A 25,092-nucleotide genomic window follows, 5' to 3' on the forward strand; every position below is an offset into this window, starting at 1 on the left:
ACTACCCAAAGGGGATGGCCATGCAGAAGTACCTTCTCCTCCATTATCCTCTCTGGATTTTGGGCAGACCCCTTAGTGACTTCTCAGGACCAGGCTGGGTTCATTTGCACAGAGCAGAATATAACAAATAGTGAGGCATTTTTTTCTTCTTGCTACAGAGCTTGTGTGCTTGCCTCAGAGAGACAGAGATAGAGGGAGAGGGAGGGAGAAAGTTCCCCCAGTGCAGTGTGGTCATCCTGCAGTCCCTCCTCCTCAGTTTCTCTATCCTGTTGGAATTTGGGGCACGCACGCACGTGTACCCACTGTGTTTTTCAAGCAATCAGGACCAAGATTTGAACCTAGGCTGTCAGCCATGTGGGATCTGGCTCCCATAACCATGGGACTTATCTAAAACACTTTTTTTTCTTATTTATAAGGAGTAACCATTAGGGATTTTTTTTTCAGAAGTTTTTGCCTTAGGGCACATGCCCTCACTGGAGAGAGACAGAGAGAAAGTGAGAAATCACCCCATAATGCGGATGGCCACACTGAAATCCCTTCTTCATTCTCCTTCTGGATCTTGGGCATGCACACATGTTCTCAGCATGATTTTCAAGCTACCAGGTCTGGAGCTGGAACTGTAGTCAGCCTTGTGGGAGTTCAGCCACATAACTGCTTTGCCATCATCTGGGCCCAGTCATTAGTTTTTTTTTTAAAAAAAAGTTTGTTAAATTAATTCATAATAGAAAGCACATGTATGTCCATGAGACAGAGAGAGAAGTACCTTTGACAGGGTTTCATTGCACTGTGACCCCCTTTCCTGGTCCCTCCATCTTGTCAGGATCCTGGACATTCATGTACATGCCCAGCATGCTTTCAAGCCAGTCAAAAGTTTGAACCCACAGTCAGTCTGTAGCATCTAGCACTATAGTCTAGTTTGCTACTGCCTATGCCACCAGGCTGGGCCAGCTGTTAGTTATTTTATGTATCCCAAGTTGGCAGCATAATATCCTTCACAGAGGCTGAGCTGATGCCATAAAAAAATTTAAAGCCATAATTATGATGTTTGGGATTTGAGATTTTAAAATAAAAGAGAACAAGAATGCAAACAAGAACAGTGAATATGCACTTGCAGATTGCTGCTGCTGTGCCCTTGGAGGGGTTCAGAACTTCTTGTATAGTTGAATTTCTCTTCATAATCCTCTAGCGAGTGGTGTTCTTTTTGGGGACTGACTATTGGTCTTTGGCATTCAGAAAGGTCCCTCTTGGCCGAGTTTGGGACCAGGATGTACAAGCCATTGTCTGCACAGTGTTGGGCTCTAGCTTGAGGTTTGGCATAGAGAATGTCTACGCTGGCCTCAAGAAAGCTGTTCCTCTTTGAATGTCCTTTTCTGCCTCTTGTTTTCAGAGGAATTCACTGCAGGATTTGTCCAGTTCAGGGTATTTAATAATGAGAAAGCAGCCACTGCTTTGTGTGCTGGAATGAGGGTCACTGGATGCAACACTGAGCACGTGAGTCTTTGTGGATTAGGGGTGCAAGTGGGTAAGACTGGGTTTGCCATTGTGTATTGGTATGTATGTGTTGAATGTGGTCTGACTGTGGTGTGAGTAGGTTATGTGTGTGGTAATATAACCTTCCCTTGGTCATTGGGTTTTATGGGCCAGAGCTGTGGGCTCCTCGGTCCAGGTACACACTTCCTGTACCTTTAGGACTGACATAGGGGCTGAGGCTTCAAAAGAAATACTGCTGAATGCTCAGCCTTTGGGATAAAAGCTCAGTTGCCTGGGGTTTGGGTGAGGATTATGTGCAGAGACAGTTTGAGGAAGCCTTTTGGAACTAAGATTCCTTGAGAAACACAGGGCTTTGTTTCCCAGCTGAGGTTTAGCTTTCAGGGTAGAATAAGACCTCCCAGACCCTGGCCCTCCTTGCATAATACAGACTGTGTCTGGGAGTCATTGGGAGGATTCCTTGAGAAACATAGGACGTTATTGTCCAGCTGAGGTTTAGCTTTCAGGGTAGAACAAGACCTCCCAGACCCTGGCCCTCCTTGAATAATACAGACTGTGTCTGGGAGTCATTGGGAAAGTCTTAGACATTTCCTTCCAGGAGCCTCGCTGAGGCCATCTCTGTTCCGCCATGCCTATGGTGGGAGGAGGGGGGTGAACAGTGGATATTGTAGTTCCCTCATACTCAAGTCCCACGTTTTGGTGCCACTTGCCATGGCCTGCAAGCAAAATGTTTGTTTTGAATGGGAGCAGCTGTGGATTATAAACAAACATAAAAATAAACACGTAAACATACACAAGTAGAGAAAAGCGGGGATTAGGTGTTCCAGGCTCCTCTGATGGAGGCAGCTGTGGCCCAGAACTGTTCCCAGTTTATTCTTTGAAAGGGCAAAAAGGGGGAGGGGGAGTGGAACGTAAAGCCAGTTATTTTCAGATGTCAATAGACTAAAAATATGAAAGCTTCCATATAAGTTTTCTCTTATCTTCTTGGGTTTTCTCTGGATAACACAGTTTCCTTTAACTGATATCACCTTGCAGTTTTGACACAGAGGCAGACAGTGTATATATTTGCTAATGGCTTTTTGTCAGCCTTGCAATAGCAGCCCAAAGAACTGCATCTCTGCATGTATTTATAGATCACCATTGTGTTGCTCAGATCCAACTGCTCCTTATAGATACTGATGAATTTCAAAAATTTTAAATTGAGTACTGATTGAATATAGAAGATGGGAAGGAATGATGTTTACAATAACAACATGGCTTTTATTTGGTTAATTAGTGTCATTTATTAAGATGGTGTCTAGATGGTGAATAAGTTTAGGGTTGGGACCAGCAGTTAGCGTAATGGTTATGTCACTGGACTCCCATGTAGTCGACCGTGGTTCGCATCCTGGACCTGGTGGCTTAAAACTCACGCCGGGCGCGTGTGCGTACGTGCCCAAGATCCTGAGAGGAGAATGGAGGAGACGGGATTGCGGCATGGCCATTCCCCCTGAGGGGTGATTTCTCGCTTTCTATCTCTCTGTCTCTGTCCGTCTGGCAAGTGCACACGCCCTAGAGCAAAAACCTCTATAAAAAATAATAAGTTTGGGGTTAATGAGGTATATAATAAGCTGTTTTGGTCATGTGGATCTTGACATGCCTTTGTAGAGATCCAGGTTAAATTTCAAGGTCTTTTACACAGGAAACACTTGGACTAGAGATAGACGTCTTGGGGCCATTTTTGGTGCCCGAATCCCAAAAGGAAGAAGAAATGGTGGAGAAGGGATTGCAGCATGTCTTTTCACCATGGGGAGATGCATCCTTGCATTCTCTTTCTCTAGCAAGTGCACACAACCTCTGGCAAAAAATTTTTTTGAGAGATTTTTGCTATAGGGCGCGTGCGCTCACCAGACAGACAGAGGGAGACATAGAGACAGAAAGTGAGAAATCACCCACTAGGGGGGATGGTCACGCCGCAATCCCTTCTCCTCCATTCTCCTCTCGGGATCTTGGGCACGCACGCACACGTGCCCGGCATGAGTTTTAAGCCACCCATGCCTTTGTAGAGATCCAGGTTAAATTTCAAGGTCTTTTACACAGGAAACACTTGGACTAGAGATAGACGTCTTGGGGCCATTTTTGGTGCCCGAATCCCAAAAGGAAGAAGAAATGGTGGAGAAGGGATTGCAGCATGTCTTTTCACCATGGGGAGATGCATCCTTGCATTCTCTTTCTCTAGCAAGTGCACACAACCTCTGGCAAAAAATTTTTTTGAGAGATTTTTGCTATAGGGCGCGTGCGCTCACCAGACAGACAGAGGGAGACATAGAGACAGAAAGTGAGAAATCACCCACTAGGGGGGATGGTCACGCCGCAATCCCTTCTCCTCCGTGCCCGGCGTGAGTTTTAAGCCACCGGGTCCGGGACACGAACCGCGGTCGACTACGTGGGAGTCCAGCGACATAGCCATTACGCTAACTGCTGGTTCCCCCTCTGGCAAAAATTAAAACAAACAAACAAACAAACGAAAAACAAAACTTGAGGCTGTCGGTGAATTGTCAGTAACTGAAGCCAAAGGTGTTATATGATCTGCAAGGGAGAGGGAGGTATATTCTCTCCTGGGGAGCTGAAGGTAAGAAAGTAATGAACACAGTCCAGCCAGGGAATCTGTGAGTGAATGCTCAGAAAGGTAGAAAAAAATCTGAAGGAAACAATGATATCACTAAAGCTAAAGAATGAGAACTTTTTAAAAAACACATTAATTTATTTCTTCCACTAGAGAGATATAGAGACAGAGACAGAGAGATAAGCACTCTCAGTAGGGTTTTCATGCCATGATCTACACCCCCCAAGCCCTTGCCATGCTGTATCATGGGTATAGCTGTGGACTGGCATGTACAGAAAAGCCTGGAATGAACCAAGGACCTTCCCATGTTGATCTAGTTGTATTACTGCTGTGGCACCATTTGGCCTGGAATAGAGAGTTTTGTGGGAGGAATAGATCAATACTGCTGGATGCATTTGGTCATTAAGATGTTGGCCTCACCCTCAGATCTCTCAGGCCATGCCTTCTGTTCCTTATTTCCCAGCACTGCATTGGTGGAGGAGGATTCTTCCCCCAGGGCGATCCTCGACAGTGCGGGGATTTCTCTGCTTTTGACTGGGATGGATATGGAGCTCATACTATTTACAGCAACAGCCGGGAGATAACTGAAGCAGCTGTACTTTTATTCTACTGTTGAGAGCTTTGTGGAAGGGGATACAGACCTCCACTCTCACCCATGAGGTCCCAAGAATGGAGAGTAATTTACCCAGTAACTAGTGTGATAATGGCAATGGAGAGGAAATAAATCAAATGACTCAAGGCCTGGTGCTTCTGTGAGTTCTTTTCTTAAGGGTCTTAAGACTGTGGGAGATTTCAAAAGCATATCTGTTGTTCTGGTTGATTCTACTTCATCCTCTTCCACCCCCTCAGTAAGATGGAGATATAAAGGAAAGGGTTTGCAGCATAACCACTCCCCATGGGCGGGGGGGGTGGGGTGGGGTATGCTGTCTTGCCTGCCCTGTCTTTCTCTAGCAAGTGCACACAACCTTTAGCAAAAATTTAAGAAACAAAATCTTGTGGGACCAGCAGTTAGCGTAATGGCTATGTCGCTGGACTCCCACATAGTCGTCCGCGGTTCACGTCCTGGACCCAGTGGCTTAAAACTCACGCCGGGCACGTGTGCGTGCATGCCCAAGATCCCAAGAGGAGAACGGAGGAGAAGGGATTGTGGCGTGACCATCTCCCCTGGGGGGTGATTTCTCACTTTCTGTCTCTCTGTCTCTCTCTGTCTGTCCTGTCTTTCTCTAGCAAGTGCACTCAACCTTTAGCAAAAATTTAAAAAAAAATATCTTGAGGCTGTCAGTGACTTATCAGTAACTGAAGCCAAAGATATACATTATTTACAAGGGAAAGATAAGTATATTCTTCCCTGGGGATCTGTAGGTAAGGGATTCATGAACAGAGTCCAGCCAGGGGATCTGTAAATGAATGTTCAGGAAAGTTGAAAAAAAAGTCAGAAAGAAACTCTGATATCACTGATGCTAAAGAGAGTTCTTTTTTTTTAAGTTCACTTTTTTATTTCTTCAATGAGAGAGAGACAGAGACAGAGAGATAGACACTCTCAATAGGGTCTTCATGCCATGGTCTACTCCCAGCCCCAGCCATGTCATGTCATAGGCATAGCTGCATAGCTGTGTGGCTGGCATATACAGAGAAGCCCTGGAATGAACCAGGGACCTTCCCATGTGGGTCCAGTTGTATTACCGCTGGGCACCATCTGGCCTGGAAGAGAGAGTTCTGTGGGAAGAATAGATCAATACTGCTAATAAAGAATCTGATGAAGATAGATTCCACTGGATGCATTTGGTCATTAAGATGTTGGCCTCACCCTCAGATCTCTCAGGCCATGCCTTCTGTTCCTTATTTCCCAGCACTGCATTGGTGGAGGAGGATTCTTCCCCCAGGGCAATCCCCGACAGTGTGGGGATTTCTCTGCTTTTGATTGGGATGGATATGGAGCTCAAACAGATTCTAGCAATAGTCGGGAGATAACTGAGGCAGCCGTACTTTTATTCTACCGTTGAGAGCTTTGTGGAAGAGGATCCAGACCTCCACTCTCAACCATGAGGTCCCAAGGATGGAGAGTAATTTACCCAGTAACTAGTGTGATAATGGCAATGGAGAGGAAATAAATCAAATGACTCAAGGCCTGGTGCTTCTGTGAGTTCTTTTCTTAAGGGTCTTAAGACTGTGGGAGATTTCAAAAGCATATCTGTTGTTCTGGTTGATTCTACTTCATCCTCTCCCACCCCCCAATTTTTTTTTTCCTTCAAATGTTAGGACTTGGGAATCTTGACAGAAGAAAATACCACTCACTGTTCAATCACTTCAGGTAACCTTTAAAAGAGCCAGAAGTGTCAGCCAGGTGGTGCGGTGATTAAAGCAGCTGGATCCCACATGGCTGTTTGTGCAGTTTGAATCCTGGACCCAAGTCTTGAAAAACATACAGGGTACATGTATTTGTATGCCTAAAATCCTGAGAAGAGAATGGAGCAGAAGGGATTTAAGTGTGGCTATCCCTCCTAGGGGGTTGCTTTCTCATTTTCATTCTCTCTCTCTGTTTCTCTCCAGTGAGCATATGTGCCCTATAACAACAACAACAAAACCAAAACAACAAAAACCCTCCAGAAGAATAAAGGGCAAGGGAGGAGCATTTTATCTTGATTTTTCCTAACTCATCCACATGGATCAGCCAATTTGTCTTCAACTTCAATATTTTAGTCATGGTATTTGGGCATTCTCCTTAGAGAAGGATGAACAGGGCTCATATGATGACAGAGTCTGTCCTTGGACCATCGCTTCACTATGTCTGGGCTCCTATATTTAGGTGCTCATTCAAACAAAGCCAAGTAGCCAAATTACCCCAAATGTGTTATCGGTACAGACAGGATGGAAATGACATCAGTTCTGACCCATAACCAAATATTAAACATGGTATTTAATTTTTCTCCGAAATGTAAATATGATTACATATAACAAGTTCTCTTAATTTCCCCCACCCCAAGTTCTAATTATTTATCATTGGCTAGAACATGAAGTTCAAAGTCCACAGTCTTGGGGAAATTAAAAGAGGAAGAAAAGGAAAGAGAAAAATAGGAGAAGGGGAAGAAGAAGGGGAACATAAAAGGAAGAAGTTTGCTTTAAAAATATATAGGAAGACTATACTTGCTTAAACTAAATTTACTTGGGCCTGGGTTAGAAATTATTAGTATCTCTCTATAGAGTTTCTTCCTCTATTTCACATGTGGATGTGCTCACAAACCTAAAAGTTCCCGAACCTCCTGATCCTGAGATTTTCAATGAGGCTTCATCATGTAGGCATGGTCGTCTATTACTCACTTGTAGCCCCTCTCCTCTCCCTGGAGGATGGGGGTTGACACTGATGGCTGCTAGCTTCTATTCCCTTCCCTCTTCATCCTCTGGTGACCCGCCCTCATCTGAGAGTGCACCAAGAGTCGCCTCATCAAAATAAAGTAGACTCCTGTCTCCTGTCTCCTAAATCCTTTGAATTGTCTGGGACTATGGCCAAATGTCAAATACTAGAATGAAAGAATTTCTTAATACTCCTATTCTCAAGGGTTCTGGGAGACCCATGTCAGAAACCAGGATTGAGACCAACTTTATATTTCTTATTCACGCACAGTTTTCTCCATGACTTAAGAGACAAACACATTAAGGAAACATTATTAATTTATGTTTCTGGATATACAATGTATAGAGATATAATTTTGTGGCATCAAGAATCAGAAGTGGTGAAGACAGAACTGGAAAGGATTAGCGGTTTTGGACATTATTGAAGTTAAGCTTACTCATATTGGAGTATTACAACTTTAGAATGTAAAATGTAATCCCTATGGTAGCAACAAGGAACTCCCTCCCAATAATAAAATAAACATTATTATCAAGTGCACAGGGGATATTTTTGAGGATAAAACATATATTAGACCACAAATGAAATCTCGACAGATTTTTTAAAAAAAATTGGTATAAAAAAGTAACTTTGCTGACCACAGTGGGATGGAACTAAATATTGATAACAGAAAGAAAATGAATATTTTAGGACAAACAGTTGGCATAATGGCTATGTTGCTGGACTCCCACGTAGTAAACCACGATTTGAGTCCCAGAACCGGTGGCTTAAACTCACGCCGGGCGCGTGTGCGTGTGTGCCCAAGATCCCAAGAGGAGAATGGAGGAGAAGGGATTGCGGTGTGGCCATCCCCCCTGGGGAGTGATTTCTCGCTTTCTATCTCTCTGTCTCTCTCTGTCTTTCTGGCAAGAGCTCGTGCCCTATAGCAAAAACCTCACACACACACGCACACACACACACACACACACACACAAAAAAAAAAGAAAGAAAGGAATAAAGAAAGGAATAAAGAAAGAAAACAAGAATATTTAATAAAATTTGGAAAATAAGAAACATAGTCTTAACCAATAGATCAAAAGAAATACAAAGGGAGTTAAAAATACTTATGGATAAAAAAGAAGCATGAAGAGCAACTGTGGATACCAGAGACAGTGTGGGAGGAGAGTGGGCAATGGTGGAGGATGAGAGGGAGGAAATCAAGGGGACAAAAAAAGAAGTAAAATATGTAATGAACACAAATTTGAAAATTACCTGTTGAAGATAACATGTATAGTAATATCTTTGATGGAGCCAATATACAGTGTATTTTGAATTGGAAAGCTCATTTTCTATGCTGCAATAATACATAGTGAATGAATGTAAAATAAATAAATATAATAAAAAACAAGACAGAAAAAATGAAAACAAAACACAACATACTGAAACTTTCAGGATACAGTATAAGCAATGCTAAGGGGACATTTATAACTATAAATCAATTTTAAAAGATACACACACACACATACACACAAAAAAACTCAAATAAGTAATCTCACTTTACAACCTAGAGAAGTAAGACATTTGTGGGACACAGATATGGTTTAATACCTGTTGATGATGATGTGTATAGTACTCTCAACTGGGCTTGACTGAGGTGTATGTCATGCTGAGGAAAGTCTCTTTACAATCTAAATGGTGTATAGCGATTGAATGTATAAATAATACAAATAGTAATAATAAAATAAAAAATAAAAAAGAGCTAGATGAAGTATAAACTAAACCCAGAGCTACCAGAAAGCAAATAAGTATTAGAGCAAAGTTGAATGGAATAGAGAATTTTAAGAAAGAAAAATTAATGAAACCAAATTTGATTCTTTAAAAGAATCAGTGAAACAAAGACCAACGGATGGCGCGTAATGGTTACATCACTGGACCCTAGTTCAAGTCCTGGACCTGGTGGATTAAAACTTACATGCCTGTGTGTGCATGCCCAAAATCCTAAGAGAAGAATTGAGGAGAATGCATTGCATCATGGTCACTCTGCCCCACACGCCCCGGGGTGGGGGAGATAGTTTCTTGATTTCTGTCTCTCTGTGAGAACATGTACCTTATAGTAAAAAATCCCTCCAAAAAATTAAAAATTGGCAAAATTGGCAGGCCTTTAGTTAGCTAGATTAAGAAAAAGAGAGAGAGAGAGAATATCAAAATTCTAAACTCAGAAACGAAGATAGGAATATTATTAAATATTCTAAAAAAACCAGAAAGGATATGAGTGTTAACTGTACACCAACACATAGATAACCTAGATGAAATGGAAAAAATCCCTAAAAACCCAAATCTACCAAAACTAGTCAAAAAATCTGAATAGGCCTATAACTATTGAGGAGGTTGAATCATTAATCAAAAATCTCCTGATGAAAAAAATGCCTTGGACCTGGTGGCTTCACTAACATTTAAAGAACAAATACCAACCATTTCCAAAATATGGAAGAGGAGGAAACACTCATCCTATGAGGCCAATTTTATACAGATATCAAAGGCAGACAAAAAATATACAACGAAAGAAAATTCACATCAACATCCCTTATGAATAAAATCCACAAGAAAATTCTAGTAAGTCAAGTTCTGCAACATATTAAAATGATTTTACACCATTACCAAGTGGTACTTATTTCCGAAATGCATAGATATGTCAATATATTAAAATTGGTCAGTGTAACACACACCCCATTAACAGAATAAAGGATAAAAACCACATGGTCTGAACTGATGCAGATAAAACTTTAGAAAAAAGTAAAAACCACTACCATTTCATGATAAAACACTCAACAAACTAGAAATAAAAGGAAACTACTTCACAACATAATAAAAGCCATATATGAAAAACGGCAGCAAACATCATTCACAATGGTGAAAGAGTGGAAGTTTTTCCTCCAAAATCAGGAGCAAGAAAGGAGTGCCCATTTGCTTGACTTTTTTTTTTTGGAGAGTTTTTTAATTAATTTTTTAATTTTTAAATTTTATTTATTTATTTTTTTTGCTATAGGGCGTGTGCACTCGCCAGACAGACAGAGACAGAGAGACAGAAAGCAAGAAATCATACCCTGTGGGGATGACCACGCCTCAATCCCTTCTCCTCCATTCTCCTCTCAGGATCTTGGGCATGAACGCACATGCACCCGGCATGAATTTTAAGCCACCGGGTCCAGGACACGAACCGCGGTCGACTACATGGGAGTCCAGCGACATGGCCATTATGCTAACTGCTGGTTCCCTTTGCTTAACTTCTATTCAACATAGAACTGGAAGTTCAAGCCAGAGCAACTAGGCAAGAAAAAGAAATAAAAAACATCCAAATAGAGAAAGAAGTCAAATTATCTGTGTTCACAGTTGATATAATTTTATGTGCAGAAAATCTTAAATATTCCTCCTAAATATTGTTAGAACTAATAAATAGTTTAGCAAAATAGCAGGATACAAAGTCAACTCACAAAACCAGTTGCATTTCCATACACTAACAATGAACAATCTGGAAATTAAAATAAGGAAACAATTTCATTTATAATTACACCAAAAAGAATAACATACTTGGAATTTAACTTGGTCAGAAAGGCAGAAGTCTTGCACAATAAAATCTTCAAAATATTTCTGAAAGAGATTATAAAGACATAAACAGATAGAAAGACTCTCGACTTTTATGGAAGGGAAGACTTAACATTGTTAAGATGTCAGTATTACCTAGAGCAATGTACAGAGTCAACACAATTCTTACAAAACCCCCAAAGTGCTTTTTGTTTGGTTGGTTGGCTGTTTTGTTTTGTTGTGTTTTGTTTTGTAGTAAGAGAAAAACACTTATTCTAAAATTTAGGTAGAATCACAAGAGAGCCCAAAGAGCCAAAACCATGGAGAAGAAGAACAAAATGAGGATTCACACATCTTGACAGCAAAACTTAGTATAAAGTTACAGTATTGACAATAATACGCTTCTGGCACAAAGACAGACAAATAGTCTAATAGAATAGAATATATAGCCTAGTAATAAGCCCTTGTGTATGTGGGTGAATAATTTATTTTTTTAGAGTTTTTTTCGATAGGGTGTGTGTGCTCATCAGAGAGAAAGAAAAAGAGAAAGAGAGAGAGACAGTAAGAGGTAAAATGAAAAATCGCTTACAAGGGATGATAGCAATGCTGCAATCCCTTTTCCTCCATTATTTTCCTGGTCCACACACACGCCCAGCATGATTTTCCTGGACCACTAGGTCCAGGACTTGAACCATGGTCAGCCACATGCGAGTCCAGAGATGTACCAACTGTGCCATTTGATGGCCCCAGTCAAATAATTTTTAAAATTTTATTAATTTTTCATTTATCATTATTACTATTATTTTAAGCATTCTATTGCTATATACATCAATTGACTTGTAAAGAGAATTTACCCAACATGAAATACACCTCAGACCAGTCCAGTTGAGAATACTATACATGTTATCAACAACAGGTAATAAACCATTTCTGTGTCCCACAAATGTCTTGCCTCTATTTTTTTGTCCCTGATTTTCTTCTCTAAACTTTTCCCGTCTTTCACCCTCCTTCCACACTCTCTCCAGTGTCCATAACTATTTTCACTACTTTTATGTCCTCCAATCTTTCGACCTCTACCATACAGATTGTGTGAACAGTTGGTATATATTAAGCGGAGACATAAAATATCTTTCTTTTATAGCCTGGCTTCTTTCACTCAGCAATAAATCTTCCATATTTTACTACTTTCTATCAAATACCAGGGTCTTTTTTATGGCTGAATAGTATTCCACAGAGTATATGTGCCATTTTAATCCATTCATCTGTTTGTGAACATTTGGGTTGGTTCCATGTCTTATCAATGGTGAATAATGTCACAAAAAGCATTAATGTGCAAGCACTTTTCTGATTGAGCATTCTCCTGTCCTTTGGGTAGATACCCAGAAGCGGAATTGCTAGATCATATGGAAGTTGTATTTGTAGGTTTTTGAGGAACCTTCATATTGTTATCCACAGTGGTTGTTTCGATTTTCATTCCCAACAACAGTAGGAGAACTCCCCTTTTACTACAACCCCGCAAACACTTCTCGTTTTTTGTATTTTTAATCTTTGCCATTCTCACTGAGGTTAGGTGGTATTTTATTGTGGTTTTAATCTGCATCTCCCTTATGATGAGGGATGCTGAACATATTTTTTAGCTGTTCATATGTCTTCCTTAGAGAATTTTTGTTCAGCTCATTTTCTCATCTTTTAATTGGGTTAATCTTCTTTTTTTGGGGGGTGGTGGTGGTGGTGATGGCACTGCTTGAGTTCCCTATGTATTCTGGTTATCAGTCCCTTATCTTAGGCATAGCTTCCAAAATATTTTCCCATTCTATGGTTGCCAATTCATACTAATTACTATGTCCTTGGGTGTGTAGAAACTTTTTAATCTGATGTAATCCCTCATGTCTATTTTGGGGACTATTGCCTGTGCTTTGGGAGTGTTACTTAAGGCTTTGGCTACCCCAATGTCTCCCAGAGTTTCCAGTGTTTTTCACTATTAGTTTTATAGTTTGAAGTCTTAGGTTCAGATCCTTGATCCATTTTGATTTTATTTTTGTTAATGGTGAAGGATGGGGATTCATCTTTCTGCAGGTGGATACCCAGCTTTTCCAGCACCGTTTGCTAAAGAGGTTTTTCTTTTCCCATTGAATCGCCTGGTATCCTTCCTCAAAAATAAGTTGACTGTATGTTTTGGGATTTATTTCTGGGGTGTGTATTCTATTTCATTGGTCCACCTGTCAGTTTTTGAGCCAATGCAATGCTGTTTTAATTATCAAAGCTTTATAGCATATTTTGGTGTCAGGGAGTGAGATGCTGCCTTCTCCACTCTTTCTGCACAGATTTACTTTGGCAATACAAGGTCTTTTATGATTCCAGATAAATTCTATGATTAGCTTTTCTAGATCTGTGAAGAATGTCTTTGGTAATGTAATAGGAATTGTGTTAACTGTGTATATTAATTTGAGTAGAATTGCCATTTTGATTATGTTCATTCTTCTAGTCCAGGAACATGGAATGTCCTTTCACTTTTTTGTGTCATTTTCAATTTCTTTTAAAGATTTGTAAAGTTTCCTTGATAAATGCCTTTGACTTCCTTAGCTAGGTTTATCGCTAGTTATCTTATACATTTTGTGGCTATGGTAAAGGGGATTCCTTTCTTCAGTTCTACCTTGGTCAACTGGTTTGTATATAGAAATGCTATAGATTGTTGGATGTTGGTTTTGTATCCTGCCACTTTACTGTATTCATTTATTCAATAAGTTTTTTCATAGTAATCTTTGGATCTTCTAAGTATACCATCATGTCATCTGCAAATAAAGATATTTTTAACTTTTCTTTGCCTATTTGAATGCCTATTGTATTGTTCTCTTTTCTAATCACATTGTCTAAGAATTCCAGTACCATATTAAAAAGCAGTGGAGATAGTGGACAGCCTTATCTAGTATCAGTTTTTAGTGGAAAAGCTTTTAGCTTTTCCCCATTCAGTATAATGTTAGCTATAGGTTTTTCGTAGATGGCTTTTATTGTGTTGAGAAATGAGTCTTCCATACCAATCTTACTGAGAGTCTTAATCATGAAAGGATGTTATATTTTATCAAACGCTTTTACTGCATCAATTGAAATGATCATATGGTTTTTATCTTTCTTTCTGTTAAAATGGTGTATTATGTTTATGGTCTTATGAATGTTGAACTACTCTAGCATCCCTGGAATAAATATCATGATAAATAATCTTTCTTATATGTTGTTTGATACAATTTGCAAGTATATTTTTGAGAATATTTACATCTATATTCATCAGAGATATTGTTCTATAGTTTTCCTTTTTTGTCATGTCTTTATCTGTTTTGGGAATGAGGATGATGGAGGCTTCAAAATTGAATTTGAGTGGTTTCCTTCCTTTTGAATCTTTAGAAATAATTTGAGTAGAATGGAGGTTAATTCTTCTTTAAAAGTTTTGTAGAATTCAGAAATGAAGCCATCAGAACTTTGACTTTTCTTTGTTGGGAGGCTATTACTGATTCAATCTCATGGCTTGCTATGAATCTATTCAGAATTTTTATGTCCTCTTGATTAAATTTCTGTAGATTATATGTATCCACGAATTTGATCATCTTCTCCATGTTCTCTTGTTTGTTGGTATATAGTTGCTCATTGTATCCTCTAATGATGTTTTGTACTTCTATTGTGTCCGTTGTAATATTGCCTGTTTCATTATGTATTTTATTTTATTTATTTATTTCTTCTTCTTAATCAGTCTAGCTTAGCTAATGGTGTGTCAATCTTGTTCATCTTTTCAAAGGATAGCTTTTGCTTTCATTTATTTTCTGTATAATTCATTTATTCTCTTTTTCATTTATTTCTGTTGAATCTTTATTTCTTTTCTTCTGGCATTTTTGTTGCTTTTGTTGATTTTGTAATTTTCTGAGGCATGATGTTCGGTTGTCCATTTGCCACCTTTCCATCTTTTTCTTATGTGCACTAATTGTTATTAATATCCCTCTTATGACTGCTTTTGCTGTGTCCCATAGATTATGGAGACTCATGTATCCATTATTATTTGTTTCCATAATTTTTTATTTCAGACTTAATTTCTTTGATAGTTGAGAAGTCATTCAGAAGTAGGTTGTTTAGTTTCCATGTGTTTGTGTATTTTCTAGGATTTTCTCTGAAATTAATGTCAAGTTTAATTCCATCATGGTCAGAGAAGATGCTGGATATAGTTTCTATGCCTCTGAATTTGTAAAGGATTGATTTGTGCCCTATCATATGGTCAATCTTTGAAAAGGTTCTATGTTGGGGTGAGAAAATTATATATTTTGTGTTCTTACAGTTGAAAGTTCTTCAGTTATCTGTCAAGCCTGTTTGATTTATAGCATTATTTAGGTCATATATCTCTCTGTTTACTTTTTGTCTAGAAGATCTATCTAAAGGAGATAATGGGGTGTTGATGTCTCCAACAATTATAGTGTTGCAACCTATGTCTCCTTTTAACTCTAGCAGTCTTTCGTATTTAGGTGCTCCTGAGTAGGATGCATAGATATTTAATAAGCATTATGTCTTCTTGATGAATTGGCCCTTTTACTACTATATAATGCCCTTCTTTGTCTCTTCTTATAGTTTTTTTTTAAAGCCTATTTTGTCTGAAATCAGTATTGTGACTCCAGTCCTTTTTTTGATTTCTGTTTGCACAAATTACCTTTTTCCAGCCCTTCACTTTTAGTCTATGTATGTCTTTATCCATAAGGTGTGTTTCTTGTAGGCAGCAGATAGAAAGTTTCTGTTTTTTTTTTTTTAATCCATTCAGCCAGTCTGTGTCTCTTAATTAGAGAATGTAAACCATTAATGTTCAATGGTATTATCGATATTTCTTGACATGTTCCTATCATTAGGTGAGCCATTTTTTGGTTGTTTTTTTGTTCTCTTATATCTGTCTATATGACTTTAGTTTCCCTGGTATAACACTCCTTCAGGACTTCTTGAAAAGCTGGTCTGGAGTTGGTAAATTCTTTCAAGTTTTGTTTATCTGAGAATATTTTTACCTTTTTTCCCATATGAAAGATAATCTTGCCAGATATAGTAACATTGGTTAAAATTGTTTTTCATTTAACACTTTGAATATGTTTCCCCATTCTTTCCTTGCCTGCATTGTTTCTGATAAGAAGTCCCATGTTAACCTGATGGGGTAATCTTTGTAACTGACATTTCTCTCTTGCTAATTTTAGTATCTTGTCTTTGTGATTTTGGCCACTCTGGCTTTGCTGTGTCTCGGAGATCTTCTTGGGTTGATTCTATTTGGGCTCCTTTATTTTTCTTGGGTATGGATATTTGAACGCTTCTCTAGATTTGGAAAGTTTTCTTCCAGGCTTTCATGAAATAAATTATCAATGCCCTTATTATTTTCTTCATCTTCTGGGATACCAATTATTCTTATCTTTAGGTGCATCTGGTATCTTATATATTGTCCTCATTTTTCTTGGTTATTTTCTCAGTCTTTTGATGATAGTTTGCTAGGTCAGAGGTTTTGTCTTCTACATTTGAGGTTCGATCTGTGTGATCTAATCTACTTTTAATACTTTCGAGGGAGGTTTTAATTTCCTGTATCACCTCTAACAATTCTGTTTGATTATTTTTTATGCTGTGTATTTCTTCCTTCAAATTGTGAAAGGGATTCCTCATCTTCTGGAGCTCATTGCCTCTTTTCTCTTGGATTTCATTTTACTTTGTCACTGTAAATATTTTTTAATTGTTTATCTGATACTTCCCCAAGTTCCATTGTATGGTCTGTGAATGATGAAGAATTGATGTTTTCCCTTGGGGGAGAGATATTTTCTTGCTTGCTCATATTTCTTGTGCCTCTGTGATGGTTTCTAGTCATCTGGTGATTTATACATTCTTTCCTAAGTTCTTTGAGTTAATTGTGAGCATCCAAAGGCTTGTGGGTAGGAGTAGGTGACTGACGATCTCTCTGCTGCTCTACCTCCCTGATGCTCACCAGTAATCTGCACTGTTAACACTGGTCTTGGATGGTTTAAATATTTTCCAGTTTTTAGAGAATAGGTGTGCTTGAGACTGAGCGCTGAGCTTTAATTCAGGAAAATAGAAAGGGTCACAGGGCACACAATGCACACCGCACACTTCAGAAAACACTGAAATCAGAATTCAGAGGCATGTTGCCAGGGATAAGCCACAGTCTTTTTGCAACTCAGTCTCCCCATGCAGGAACAAATGTCTGGATGGGGCAGGGAGGGTCACAAGGTCTTCTCAAAATCTCCAGCAACACACCAGAGAGTTCAAAGGTGAATAGGGGAGGGGATGAGCCATGGGTTTCTGCCATACAACCTCCAGCCACAAGTGGCCTGCTATATGACAAGCAGTCAAATGATTTTTGACAAGGTTTCCAAGACCATTCATTGGGGAAAGGGCAGTCTTGTCAACACATGGTGCTGGGAAAACTGGATATTCATATGCAAAAGAATGAAGTTGGGCACTAACCTAACACTACATATAAAAACTAACTCTGAATAGGTCCACGACCTAAATGTAAAATTTCAAACTATGAAACTTAAAATAAAGCACAGGACAAAACCTTCACAGTATTGGATTCTCTTTTATGACTTCTCTGCACAGTTTCCTCTGTGCAGGACCCCTTAGATTTTACTCTTTGTAAGACTGATAAAGCTCCAGAAAGTCTTGGAAAACCATAAATGGTTAAAATGATAGAAAAATCAGAAATTCCATTCTCTTGCTCCTCCCTCTTTTCCTTGCTTCCTGTCTTTATTTCCATAGGGTAGATGTGCTCATGAGAGAAGGAGAGAGAATCAATATATAGTACTTAATGAAAGGCAGTAGAAGACTGGCTGTATGGCACAGCAGATAAGCCCTGTGTGTTGGTATCTAGATACCATATGACCAATTGCAGTTCAAATTGCAGCCCTGGTGCTTTGAAAAACATGCCAAGTGCCTGTGTGTGTGTGTGTGTGTGTGTCCCAAATCTTGATGGGCTAGAGAAAAAGGTATTGTGGCATGACCACACCCCATTGGGGGTTGCCTTCTTGTTCTGTCTGGTGAGCCCATGTGCTCTGTGGCAATTAAAATAAACAAATAGAATATACCTATTGGAATGGAGCTGATATTTCATTAGACCTTCTGTCTAAAGGGCACATGACTTTCTGTCATAAACTTTCTGCTTGTATATGTGCTGGATCATTCTAGCTAGAAGAGAAAGCCGGAATGAAGTATCAGTGAAGAGAGTGGAGAAAGGAGAGGCCAAACCCTGTGGGCCACAAAGGCCCTGTTCTCACAAGAGGAAGCACACAAAAGTGCCAAGGGACACTATGGAGGCAACTAGCAGGAGAAGATGTGTCAGAGCTCTGCAGGAAAGCCATATAAGGAGGTAGAATAGGGTGGGGAGGTGGGATAGGGTGGGGATGAGGGAAGAGGAAGGGGAACTCATAGAAGAACAGGAAGTCAGATCTAGGCTCATTTTCTTCATGTTCTCTGCCTGGATGTGCGGGCACCTCTGACCCATATTGTAGATTTAACCACACATGGAATCAGGAAAGCTGTCAGCTCTTACATAAATTCTATATGACAGATAAACAGCAACATGAAATACAATAAAAATCTTTCAGAGTGGAGTTTTGTCATGTCAAGATAATTTTATTTATAGTCAATTGTGAATGCTTATATCATTAAAATGACAACGTGGTTGTAAGTTTTATCTAATTACAATAATAAATTTGTGAACCAGCTGTTAGCATAATGGCTATGTCGCTAGACTCCCATGTAGTTGACCGCTGTTCAAGTCCTGGACCCGGCGGCTTGAACTCACGCTGGGCGCGTGTGCGTGTGTGCCCAAGATACCGAGAGGAGGATGGAGGAGAAGGGATTGCGGTGTGGCCATCCCCCCTGGGGGGTGATTTCATGCTTTCTATCTCTCTGTCTCTGTCTGTCTGTCTGGCAAGCGCATGCGCCCTATAGCAAAAACCTCTCCAAAAAAAATAAAAGTAATAATTACAATAATAAATTTTGATCGCGTGCACTTGGTTTTAGAGGAGTCAATGTAGCATAACTTAAAAAATGAAAGAGAATGTTGACTTACACAAATTACCGTATCATTGAAGCCTCAAAAATTTTAAATTTTTATTCTTTATTTAAAAGAAAATTTATTATGCTAGCGTATTGTTTGGTGGTTAAAGCACTGGATCCCACATGGCTGACTCTATGATTAGAGTCCTGGCCTCTTTGGCTTGAAAATCATGTTGGATGTGTGTGCATGCATGCCAAGAATCCTGAGAGGAGAATGGAAGAGAAGGAATTGTGGTGTGACCATCTCCTCTGTGGGGGAATAATTTCTCGCGCTTTCCTTCTCTCTCTGTCAGAGGAAACATATGCTTGAGAGAGAGAAAGAGAGAGGAAGAAAGCATCCTCCAGTAGGGTGTGGTAACACCACAATCCCTTCTCTTCCATTACTCCATAATGTTGGGATTTTGGATAAACGCTCACATGTGCCCAGGGTGTTTTTCAAGCCACCAGGAACTGGGATTCAAGTCATAGCTGATTATGTGGGGTTTTGGAGGGGTGAGAGAGAGAGAGGAAGGGTGGAGAGAGAGAGAAGAAGGGTGGTGGGGGAGGAGAGGAAAAATGAGAAAACACATCTAATGGGGTTGGCCATACCACAATCTCTTCTCCATTCTCCTCTCAGGATTTTGGGCATGCACGCACATGTGCTTGGTATGTTTTTCAAGTTGCTGAGTTCAGCACCCCAACCATGCAGTTGTCCATATGGATTTCAGCTGCCTTAACCACCATACCACGTGCCTGCTCTCCCATACCCATTGTGTTTTTCAAGTCACTGGGGGTAGGATTTGATCTTGGTGGGCCACATTTACAGCAAGGGATGCAGCTCTCTTGCTGAGGCACAGGGCTGGCTTCTCAATTTATTTTTTAAAACAAAACTTTTCAACTGTATTTTTTTCTTTTGAGAGAGAGAGAAAGAGAGAGTGAGCACACACCCCAACAGGATCTTGATGCTGCAGTCTATCCCCACCAGCCCTGAATCTTGGGCACGTGTGTGTCCAGTGTACTGAGGGAGGTCTCGGGACACAAACCTGAAACCTTCTCACATGGGACAGCCTCATGGTGTGCCACATTTTAGCATGGTCCCACCACCAGGCAGAGTTCTGGCTTCCTGAACTGTATTGCTAGTGTCAGAGAAGTAGCTTCCAGTCCTCTGCATTGTCAGAGCTAGTTCTCCACACAGAAGCCAGGAATAGCAGTTCTTTCTACTGAAATTTTGAGATGACCCACACTGTGAATTGGGCTGCTCTAACATGATGTGAATTTGGGCTGCTATAACAAAATAACCATGAGCTAGGGAGCATAGAAAGCTTAATTATCTCTCACAGTTTTGGAGGCTGCTAAGACCAAGATCAGGGTGCCAGCATGGTCAGGTTCCAGACTGGTGACTTCTTGTGGTGTTTGCACCTGGTGGCAGGAATGAACAAGCATGACCTGATTATATCCTCAAAGGCTCTACTTGCAAACACCATCACATTGGTGATTAGATTTCAACAAATGAATTGTGGGCAGATAAGACCCATATTCAGACCATAGCACAGGAGTTCTACATGCATACTCTCAGTTACAGTTGTTATTTGATGCTGAAAACTATTTCACAAAGAAGGGAGGTCAAGTGTTGATTCCACTGACTTATGGAGTAACTTAGCCAGGATCTCACAGGCTGGCATTTGCTAAGCTAGAGCTCAAGTCCAAGTCTTTGATTCCGTTTGCTGCCTTGTCTGGAACAGCACCACTATCAAGGCTGTGAGTCTGCCTCCCTCCTGCCCAGCTCAGACAGGCTATCTGGAAATGGATCAAAAGATGGAAAAAGAGAAGAAGGGGAACATGAAGAGAACTGAAAGTATTTGCTGTTAAGGGGAAAGCAGAAGAAAAATAGGGTCATGAACCTGGGGCATGGGCTTGAAGGAAAGTGTTCTGGGGGTGGAGGAGTGACTGCCACCACTCCTCTCCGGGGGCCTGAGAAAATCCAAAAATACCTAGCCCTTCTACTGGATGAATCTCAGGTGTGGATGGGAAAAGTAGCAAAAATGGGAGAAGACAAGAGAAGAAAGAGAGCTGCTGCAGAAAAGTAGCTAAAGAGGAAGGGAGGGGATACAGAAGTACAGAGGGAAACTTGGAGCAAAACCAAATTCGTGTGAAAAAAAAATCTAATTTGCATGTGCTTGAACTCTGGTATCTAATTGCAAAGAATGTTAGACTTTTCTTTCTTTCTTTTTTTTTTTTTTTTTTTAATTTTTGGAGAGGTTTCCGCTATAGGGCGCGTGTGCTCGCCAGACAGACAGAGAGAGACATAGAGACAGAAAGCAAGAAATCACCCCCCAGGGAGATGGTCACGCCGCAATTCCTTCTCCTCCATTCTCCTCTCGGGATCTTGGGCATGCGTGCACACACGACCTGTGTGTTTTAAGCCACCGGACGCGAACCACGGTCGACTACGTGGGAGTCCAGTGACATAGCCATTACGCTAACTGCTGGTTCCCAAGAATGTTAGACTTTTCTAATGTCCCCCAATTCTCAGGTTTCTTCCTATGTCCCCTCCAGCTAATCCTCCTGTACTTCAATATTATAGCTTGCTCATTTGGGTTCTGCGCCTCAGCCCACATCCTCTCCAGACCCTCTCTCATCCAACCTCTGTCAGAAGGGACAATCTGGGATAAAGGCTCTTTGGTCTCCCTGAGGCCTCTCCATATTGCCAGTGACAGGGCGAGAACGGGAAAGTTCCTCAGGCATCTCTTTGCCCTTTGAATGAAGCAGCTGGGGTGGAGCAGAGCAAGGCCTGAGAGGCAGAAGCTGGTTTGGTGAGTCACTGTGTTCCAAGTACCCGCCCACTTGAGGCAAACTTCACAAGCTCAGTTGTGAGAACCTTCAGATGAAGTCCAGGGCCTGGGGCTTTCTCAGCGGCCTTGTCAGCTTGCAGCAGAAGTGAACAGCCTCGAGTTGAGGAAATTGTGGCTGGACAGGCCGCCAGGCAGTTCTGCTCCCCTGCTACCTCCTGCTGACTGGTGGTTGCTGAGCTTGTGCGCTGCGGGGCAGAGAGTGATGGGGAACAGGGGTCACCAGAGCACCCCAACCCTGTGCTGTGGGATATTGAAGAGAGCGGTCACCCTCCTGTTCCTTCTCCTCGAGGGGTATCAGGGACAAGGTAAGGAGGCTTAGCCTGGGGGAGGGGTGGAGAGGAGCTCCCATGAACTAGCCCTAAAGCAGAGCCCAGAGATTCTAGGTCATGCTGTTTATGTGGCCACATGGAACTGTGACTCTGAGCAGTTTCAGATCCATCAGGACAAATCGGTAATTGGTCAAGAGGTCCTCAAGAGGGGCATCTGGCCCTGCTATCAGCACTTCAGGCAGCCCTGGCCCTGAGACTCTTCCCCACTGCTTCCATTGACTTTCCTGTGAAGCTCTGAGGAAACAGTAGCAGCCCCAAGGATGAGCTCAGAGACAGACAGGTGGATCTTTAGCTACTCATAGGAGGGATGTGATCAGAGGGGGACAGAGGCTTTATCTGCATGTCCTGTTCCCACATCTCAGCTTCCCCAGCAACACAGGGGTCACAAGAGCCTGGGAAGTAGTAGGGAAATGCTGACTTGGGGTGGAAGGGAGAGACAGCGGTGGGAAACTCCACACCAAGCCCAAAGCTGAAGGCAGGGTGCCAAGCCAGCTATTGTTTCCTCGGGGATCTCAGCTGAAGGCTGCAACTCTCTTTCTGGAGCCCAGGGTGCTCTGAGACTTGGATCCTGTCTTTTCCCTTCCCTTCCCTTCCCTTCCCTTCCCTTCCCTTCCCTTCCCTTCCCTTCCCTTCCCTTTCTTCCTTTTCCTTTCTTCTTTTCTCTCCTCTCATCTTGCCTCTCCTCCCTTCTCCTCACCTTACCCTTCCCACCCATCACTTTTCTTTTTCTTCTCTCTTTTTTTCCTTTCTACCTTCCTCTCCCTTCCTTCTCTTTTCTCCCCCACCTCCTCATTCTTTTTTTTTTTAATACCACACATATGAGACTGAGAGAGGGAGTGAGAGAGAGAGACAAGAAGCAATACCCCAATGGCACCTGGTCACACCACAGATCTTTCTCTTCCAGTTTTCCATCCCATCAGGATCCTGGGTAGTGCACACATGCCTAGCATGTTTCTCAAACCTCCTGATCTAGGACTTGAACCTTGGTTGGCCATGTGAGATTCTGCTTTATCTGTGCAGGATGTAACTACTGTGTTACGGGCTGGCCTAGACACTGTATTTTCTATTAGCAACTCCACAAGGAGCTTTTTGGGTGGGAGTAGAATGAGAGGAGGGCATACACTGGCTACAAAGGGATGAAACTGAATCACAGGGCAGTGTTTGTCCAGGGCTGTTAGAAGATTGATATGGAATAAAGTGCCTTCCCTGGCCCTTAGTGTAGGCACCAAGCCCCTGAGCACATTTGTGTTCTTCATGAAGACACAGTCCAGGCTCAGGAGGATCCGACATGTGTAAGGAATACAGGCAGAGTGTGCTGAGGAAAGGAATAGAAAGGGAGGTCTGGAGTTTGGGGCTGGTGAGACCCCACACTCAGGACTCTGGGCTAGTCCTAACTAGGTTGTGACTTGGACTAAGTAACCTCAAACTGAAATAAGACTGATGGGATTGGGGATAGAGAGTGACAGAAAGATGAGGCTGACCCTGAGCTTATGAGCTTACAAGCCTGGAGCAATGCGCTCCTCCATCCCCAACCCAGGCTCAGCCCCATCCCTGTTCATGGCTGTGTTGGCCTCCTGCAGAGTGAAGCTGATCAAGGATTCCTTGGGCACTTGGAGGGATGAGTTTTGGCCTTCTGGGGCTTTTCTCTATCTATGAGATAAAATGTTCATGGAAAATGTACTGAAAAAACATGGAGCCAGCCCGTGGTGTAGTGGTTAAGGCAACTGGATCTCACATGGTTAACTGCACAGTTTGGTTTCTATATGCAGGGGCTTGAGAAACATGCCAGAGGTATGTGCATGCATGCCCAAAATTCTAATAGGAGGATAAGATGGAGAAGGGATTGCAGTGTGACCATGGCCTGGGTGGGTGTTTTCTTACTTTCCCTCTCTCTTCCTCTTTCTCCCTGTATGTGTCTCTCTTTTGTGAGCATGTGTGCCCTCTGCCTGTATATGTCTCTCTTTTGTGAGCATGTGTGCCCTCTGGCCAAAAAAAAAGAAAAAAAGAAAAAAAGAAAAAAAAGAAACAAAAGAAAAGAAAAGAAAAGAAAAGAAAAATATGCATGAATTAAAAAAAATTTTGCACCAGAATAACTTGTACTTTGGGTCTATTTTTCTGTGAACTTTCCCCCCCCTCCAAACATATGTCCTGTGGGACTGGCTTGGTGGGAGCTGACTGAAGTGACTCTGTTTAAATTTTAAATTTTTTTAGTTTGAGGGACCAGCAGATGGCATAATGGTTACATTGTTAGACTCCCACATAGTCAACCATGGTTTGAGTCCCAGACCTGGTGGCTTCAAACTCATGCCATGCAAGTGTGCATGCATGCCCAAAATTCTGAGAGGAGAATGGAGACGGGATGGCAGTGTGACCATCCCCCCTGCGGGGTGATTTCTCACTTTCTGACTCTCTGTCTCTCTCTGTTTCTCCAGCAAGCACATGTGCACTATAGCAAAAATCTCTCCCTTAAAAAGTTTTTGTTTTTAGTTTGAAATAATTGCAAATTTCCTGAGTAGTTGCAAGGATAGTACAAAGATTCGTGTATTTCCTTTATTTAGATTCACCAGACAACATTCGATCACTTTTGCTGTATTTCTCTTTCTTTCAGTATATATAAGCCAGGTGTTTCGTAGAAGTTTCCTTAATCTAGATTTATCTGATGTTTCTTGTGATTGCAAGAAATCACCCCTCCTCCCCAGAGTGGATGGTCACACCACAATTCCTTCTCCTCCATTCTCCTCTAGGAATTTTGAGCATGCATGCCCATGCACCCAGTGTGAGTTTACGTGCCGAGTCCAGGACTTTAACTGTGGTTGACTACGTGGGAGTCCAATGATGTAACCATTATGCCAT

At 41.3% G+C, this 25,092-nt stretch overlaps 2 protein-coding genes across 2 annotated transcripts in view; both read left to right on the forward strand.

The window, feature by feature from the left end:
• LOC102496568 (intelectin-2) overlaps positions 1-4,709 on the forward strand; it is a 9,412-nt gene extending 4,703 nt beyond the window's left edge. Inside the window, exons 6-7 of the mRNA XM_006168865.1 lie at positions 1,388-1,491; positions 4,557-4,709. Coding sequence (XP_006168927.1) covers positions 1,388-1,491; positions 4,557-4,709 — 257 coding nt within the window. The remainder of the gene's footprint in view (positions 1-1,387; positions 1,492-4,556) is intronic.
• Positions 4,710-21,943: 17,234 nt separating this feature from the next.
• Positions 21,944-25,092, forward strand: part of CD244 (CD244 molecule) — a 47,843-nt gene continuing 44,694 nt past the window's right edge. The window contains exon 1 of the mRNA XM_027768439.1: positions 21,944-22,215. Within this exon, the coding sequence (XP_027624240.1) occupies positions 22,113-22,215 (103 nt within the window). The 5' untranslated portion in view covers positions 21,944-22,112. The remainder of the gene's footprint in view (positions 22,216-25,092) is intronic.

The sequence above is a fragment of the Tupaia chinensis genome, unplaced genomic scaffold (genome assembly GCF_000334495.1).
Source record: "Tupaia chinensis unplaced genomic scaffold, TupChi_1.0 Scaffold146187_1, whole genome shotgun sequence".
NCBI lineage: Eukaryota > Metazoa > Chordata > Mammalia > Scandentia > Tupaiidae > Tupaia > Tupaia belangeri.